Raw genomic sequence first — 6,184 nt, 5'->3', positions numbered from 1 at the left:
CCACTATGCTGATCTTAAGTTATTAACAAGTAGATATGGATATTGCTCCCAAGACAGGAAATCAAAGGGATGAGGTTGGCGGGTCCTAAACCTTTGGAATGAGTACCATGAATATAGAATTCTGACCTCTGAGAACCAACTTGGTGCTGGCACCTCAGGGATTTGATGGAGGATTCAAAGGCTGCCACTCTAAAACTGGACATTAAGATACTTGGTAGCTGTGCCAACATGCTTGAGGCTGACAGTACGTTGGTTGGCTCTGGGAGTCAGAAACAAACAACTGAACAAATATAATATATATAAATGCTATCTACATATAAAATGTGCACACACAAAGTCACTTTTGATGCCATGGTGTAAGCTCTTAGTGAAGAAATAGTGATGTGAACCAATAAAAAATTCCCAAGATTCCCTTCTCCCTCTCATTTGTACTATTGGCAGAAAGTGATAGAAGAGGATTGCCAAAGAAGAAATGTGGTATGCAGGTTCTCATGTCCTGTGTGAATGCAGAGTACCAAGGGGAAGGATGTCTGGAATGAAGATATTGATATGCGAAAGCTGGGACCATTCAGAAACCAATTAAAAACAAGTACAAATAATCCATGAGCTGTGCCTTTGCTCAAGAGACAAAAAGAGACCAGTTCCATGAAAAACTAACTACTAAAATTGTTTAAAATAATGGGAAGTTGAAATATGTTCAGAATTAGTAAATTTGGCTTATTTTTAATGGCTAATGTTTATGATCCTGAATGAGAAAATATCTTGGAGATTTTTTGTCAATGGTCTGTGCCACTGACTGTCATAGTTTTACTGCAAGGCAACTGAAAGTTAATACATGGGAATGTTAATACATTTCGATTTTTTTTTAATCGTAACTTTTTGCTTTTCTTTCTCAAGTAAAGTTGGAACATTCTCCCTTTTTTTCCCCCTAGAAGTTGCTTAAGATGCTAGTTAAGAGGCAAAATAGCCAACATATTAATAATATCAAAAGAGGAATAAGCCAAAATAGTAGCAGGTAACGCTTTCCTTGGTGCTTTTCATTCTCTTTCCTCCCTGGGGGTGGCCCACTATCAATACTACCTCCACTGCCTTTTTCCAGGCAGAAGGGAGGGTCCCACTTATAGTTGCAATGGCAGTGCTGCCTGTTGTTGCAGACTCCTTTCAGATTGCAGGTCTCAGGTGAGCAATCATTTACCAGAAGTGACCTATGGACACACTTCCTTTTGATGCAGACATGTTCTGCCCCACACTCTGTCCCATCTCTCACATCACCAATGTCAGGTATGGTCATCCCGAAGTGGTAGTCGGTACCCCAGCAGGTGACGCCATTGAAATGAGTCCAATGCACAGTAGAATGATCTCTCAGAAGGGGAAGTTCTGTCACGTTATCACACTGAATCCTCCCGCACAAGGTATCTGAGATGTCACATTTTATATATTTAGCGTTCACTAAACCACAGTTCCCAAAACGGTCACCTCTGGTGTTCATTGCTGTGTAGCAACTCTGATTTGCACTCTTGGCCTTTTTGCCAAAAATGTTCCTACACTGCTCTTCACGGTTATTGCATCTCTTTTCATAGCAGTACCCACCGCCCTTGCATGGCATCCCATTCTGCACATACAGATCCTCTGGACAATGGTAGGATGTCCCATTGCACCACTCTGGGAGATCACAGTCATTTTCCTCTTGTCTACAAACTTCGCCTGTGGGCAGGATCTGGCAGTCTTTGCAACAAAGCCCAGAAGCACAATCAGCCCCAGGGCTGAGATTGCAGTTGGACTCACAGCACGGATCTTCTATACACAAATGTAAAGCGCCACAGTCACACTCTTCTCCTTCTTCAACCACACTGTTCCCACACCGTGCAAGTGTGAAGATGTCCCCTGTATTTGATGACACATACATACAATTTCGCCTTGCAACAGTGTCCATGAAGCGAGCGTAGCTGCAGTTGCTGAATCTAGTTGCATTTTCTATGTCTGGAAACATTATACAGACTTTATGTCCACATGTACAAGTTGGTCCATCGTGATCCATACCCAAATTATGCCCAATCTCATGTGACACTGTATATGCAAAATCATACAAGCTATCACTCATAAAACTATCAACTCCACAATTAAGACGAAAGTCACACACTCTTCCAATATAAGATAAGCCAACAGTAATACCAAAGTCATGCTTTACAAAAAGATGTGCAACATCATGGGGAATGCGGTTATTCAAGCTAGTTATCTTCCATGTGGAAAAATCGTTCAGGAGACCACGTATGGTATTTATTGTAATAAGATTTTTTTCAGTCCAGACCTCAATTCCCATTAAAACCACATCAACATCCAGTGAACTCAGAAAATTATCTACTGCATTGACAACAAGGAATACTTCATACTGCACTGCTGTGGTGTTACTTTGGTGATGAAGATAGCGATTGTGGTCCACCACCACTGCCAGTTCAAGAAGCCGCCTGTGAGTCCACCAGCCTTCATACCCACTCTGCATCAAAGTGAAATTAGCACTCTCCGGAAAGTTCAGTTGTCTTGCTATTTCTTCATCTGTTACTCCACATCTCATGGGCGGCAACTGTGTCGCCTCACTGTCCACTTTATATATGAAATGTTCTGAGGTGGTAGAAAGTCTCTTGGGCTCTATTTCGTAAACAATGTCATTTGTTTGTATTATTCCTTGCAAACCTCCCAAACAGGTACTGAGGGTAACCAGGGATTCTGGGTCCCCCTCCACGTAACCATGATAGTAGCAGTCATTCTGGATAAAAGGCTGGTCCTCAAGGAGAGCTCCCTGGTCTGTGTAGGTAAATATTTGGAATTGTCTGGATAGAAAATGCTTGTTGACCTTCATGTGCACAATGTGTCTCTGCCCCTCAAAATACAGGCTGTAAGTGAGCCAGCCCGGAGGCATCATGCTGCTGGCATGCCTCATGGGAATCACCACTTCTGGGGGACCATTACGTTGAGAGTTCCCAATCTGGGACCATCCAGAAAGAAACAGAAACACCCCCTGCCAGAGCAGAAGAAGAATTACCTTCACATGCACCAAGGCTTCACTCATAGCCATTATGGAGCCACCTTATGCAGCCACTGGTGAGAGGAAAGAAGGGCAGGGCATCACTGCTGTGTCTCCTCCATCTGCGCTGGCTCTATGCAGTGCTGACCTTTATCTTGACTTCTGGGAGAGGCACATCATCAGAGAAGCAACACTAAAAAAAAAGTAAAAATGAAGAGCAGAGACAGAGATGGAGGTTATAAGTTTCAGGTGGTAGCAAAGGGTTAAAAATGAGCTAGTGTTTGGCTCCAGACAAGACTCAGTGCACTGCATGCATTTGCCTGTTTACTCATAAATAATAGAAGGCAGAGTGACAGTGTGGATGTACAAAGGGATGGCGATTGGCCATCCATTGATACTTACTGAACCTAGAAAAAGGACACATGTAAATTTATGATACTGTTCTTTCAATATACGGATATGTATGAAACTACACAATAAAAATATAAAACGAAAACAAACTCATATCCTATGCATAGAAGCATAATCAGTGGACAAAGACAGTAGGGGGCTGAGGGCCTGTGCTGGGAGGCAGGAGCGGGCTGGGAGAGGTCAATGGGGGGAAAAGGAGACATATGGAATACTTTCAACAATAAATAATTTTAAAAAGTAAACATATATCATGTTTTAATGAAGGGGAATTAATTTCTACATATGGACTTTGTATAAATATCAATATGTAGCTCTTCCTTTCACTATCAAAGAAGAACTATTTGGTCACTTAAGAGAGATATAAACGCTATTCACATACTTTATTGTTTCCAATTGTTTGTAATATATAATATGAACTTCCAATATAATAGGTTATTAGTTATATTATCTCCTTTCTGCATTTCTCTAATTATTTAACCCTGTGAAAGTGGAAGAAACAAAGCACCAATATTCTCCAAATATTAGTATCTACTTTATGGTAAGCTCTATATTCAATAGACATTATTGGTATTGCAGGGGGAGTATATTGGGTTCGTGATGGATTAACTAAAAAGTTTATGTTTAATTATACTCTTGAGAAGAAGAATATTTTTAAAAAAATTTAGCCATATAAAATGAAAGGAATCAAACTAGTTGGGAGAGTAAATATTTGGAAATGGGAGTGCATTGAAGGCAAAATAATGTACTTTCAGAATCAGTAAGTCCTAAAGGAGGGAGGGAAGCAGCGTTATTAAATTCAACAATGACTGTACCCTAATTACCACCTCTCACTTTCCCTTGTAGCCAAATTCAGTATTTCCAAACTATGAGTATAAACTATTAAGAACACAATGTTGTGGATCTCAAGCAAGTTAATTAGAGCAGAATAAGCCTTAGTAAGTAGATCCTCCTCGAGATCTCAAAAATTGGCAAAGAATCATTTTGTGTTTCTGGTTATGTGTGTGTGTATTCCTGTGTAGAGAAATATACTAGTGTTTCATTCTTTATAGCTACATTTTTGAGAGTTACTTACCAGCAATAATATGAATGGTTCCTGGGGTCTTTTTAAAATTTTTACCTATAGTCTTATCACAGAGAGTTTATATCCCAGATTACCATGAACAGAGAACTTTATATGACCCAAAAAATCATTTGTCTTTCATCCCTCATTTGATTATGTTTTATAATTTAACTGCTTACGAACAAGACTCTCCCAATTCTAAGTACCATAGCAGCATGCTACAATTCCTCCTCATTCTAGATTTAACTGCTTAGCAACAAGGCTGTCCCAATTCTCAATGCCATGGCAACCAGCTAAAGGTCTTCCTCACTCTGACCGTGGAGGACTCTTGCCCATTAGTGCACTGGAAAATAACTAAATAAGATCTTGGTGAGGAACATGGATCCAAGGGCATTGGCAAATCAGCCCCAACTCCACTTGCTTTGGTAAACGAAAAAAAAAAAAAAATCTGGATAGTACTGACCTGGGAAGACACACAGGAGAGAGACTCGTTTAGAAGTTCAGCCTACCACAAGGGAGATTCCAGCACAATGTTTGACTTAGATAAGAGAGTTTAGATGCGTTGGACAATAAAAAGCTTGGCCAGAGCTACCTCTGTCCCAGGGTGACACTGCATGGGACTACTTTGTCTGGAAGCAATAACAGCCACCTCCCCTGCAGGGAAGGTCCAAGAGGTGGCTTCTTCAGAGGCAGAGGTTGAAAGCGGCAGTGACTGCGTGGGGGGTGAGCTGGAGAAACCTGTTTCTGTACAGCAGCACACTGATTTCTGTGGATACCAATGAGCATGAAAGAAAAGTGGTTTTATTTTGCTGTGGCTTCAAGACTTCAGCAGGAAGTCTGTATAGAGTTTCTGTGAGTACCCCACTTGGGGATCTCCCTGCTGGCCAAAACCTAAAGCCCCCATTGCCAAATCCACTTTCCCCCACTCTGGGGGGACACCTTCTGTGTAGCAGTAGGAGCAAGTTGGGTAATTTGAGTGCTCTCAGAAAAATGTTCCATGGTCTGTGGACAAGGAAGAAACAATAAACTGAAGCTTCAATGCCACCTTTTGCAAAAATAAAAAGTGATTTTTTCAGAAACTTGGTGAGTTATAAGGATGAGAGAAAAACAAAGGTTATGAATTCTTCCACAAAGGGAATAAGAAGAGTAGAGCAGATCTATCCATCATAAACCTGGGATCCCTAGAGAAACAACAGCAACACGCATTACCCTGTCTGAAGAGAATAGGTAAAGGGATTTCCAATGGGATAGCAGCCATGCAAAAATACAAAAATTTAAAGAATATCAAGAAACTATGCCACCACCAATAGATATCAATAATTGTTCAACGCCTGAGCCCAGAGTCATGGAATAATGTTATGTATTTTATAAGGAATTGATAATAGCTTGTATTGGAAAAATTCAGGAACGAGAAGAAAATTCAGTTCAATGAGATCAAAAGATAAAAGGAAATAAATTATGTACAAGACAGATAGAAACCACAATAAAGAATCAAACAGAAATTCTGGTGTGGAAGACTTTAATTAATGAGATTAAGAATAGAATACAGAGCTTCTGTAGTAGAGCTGAGCAGATGCGAGGGAGAATAAATAACTTAGAGGATAAGACTTGTGAAAATTAGTAAGGAAAACTCAACTAAAATTGGAGTCAGAAAGGACTACAATGAAGCTGTTACACCCTACCACTGAACA

The 6,184-nt window shown here is 40.4% G+C and overlaps 1 protein-coding gene across 1 annotated transcript; it reads right to left on the bottom strand.

The window, feature by feature from the left end:
* Positions 1 to 928: 928 nt before the first annotated feature.
* Positions 929 to 3,100, bottom strand: LOC139011405 (disintegrin and metalloproteinase domain-containing protein 25-like). The gene has a single exon (XM_070416949.1). The coding sequence runs from the start codon at positions 3,071 to 3,073 to the stop codon at positions 929 to 931; it is 2,145 nt and encodes a 714-aa protein (XP_070273050.1). The 5' UTR covers positions 3,074 to 3,100.
* Positions 3,101 to 6,184: the final 3,084 nt, after the last annotated feature.

This window comes from Myotis yumanensis, unplaced genomic scaffold (assembly GCF_028538775.1).
Source record: "Myotis yumanensis isolate MYYU_CA2020_CCGP unplaced genomic scaffold, mMyoYum1.0.hap1 SCAF_5, whole genome shotgun sequence".
NCBI classification, from domain to species: Eukaryota; Metazoa; Chordata; class Mammalia; order Chiroptera; family Vespertilionidae; genus Myotis; species Myotis yumanensis.
Note: the sequence above shows the minus strand (reverse complement) of the source record. Positions and strands in the feature narration are given on the sequence as shown.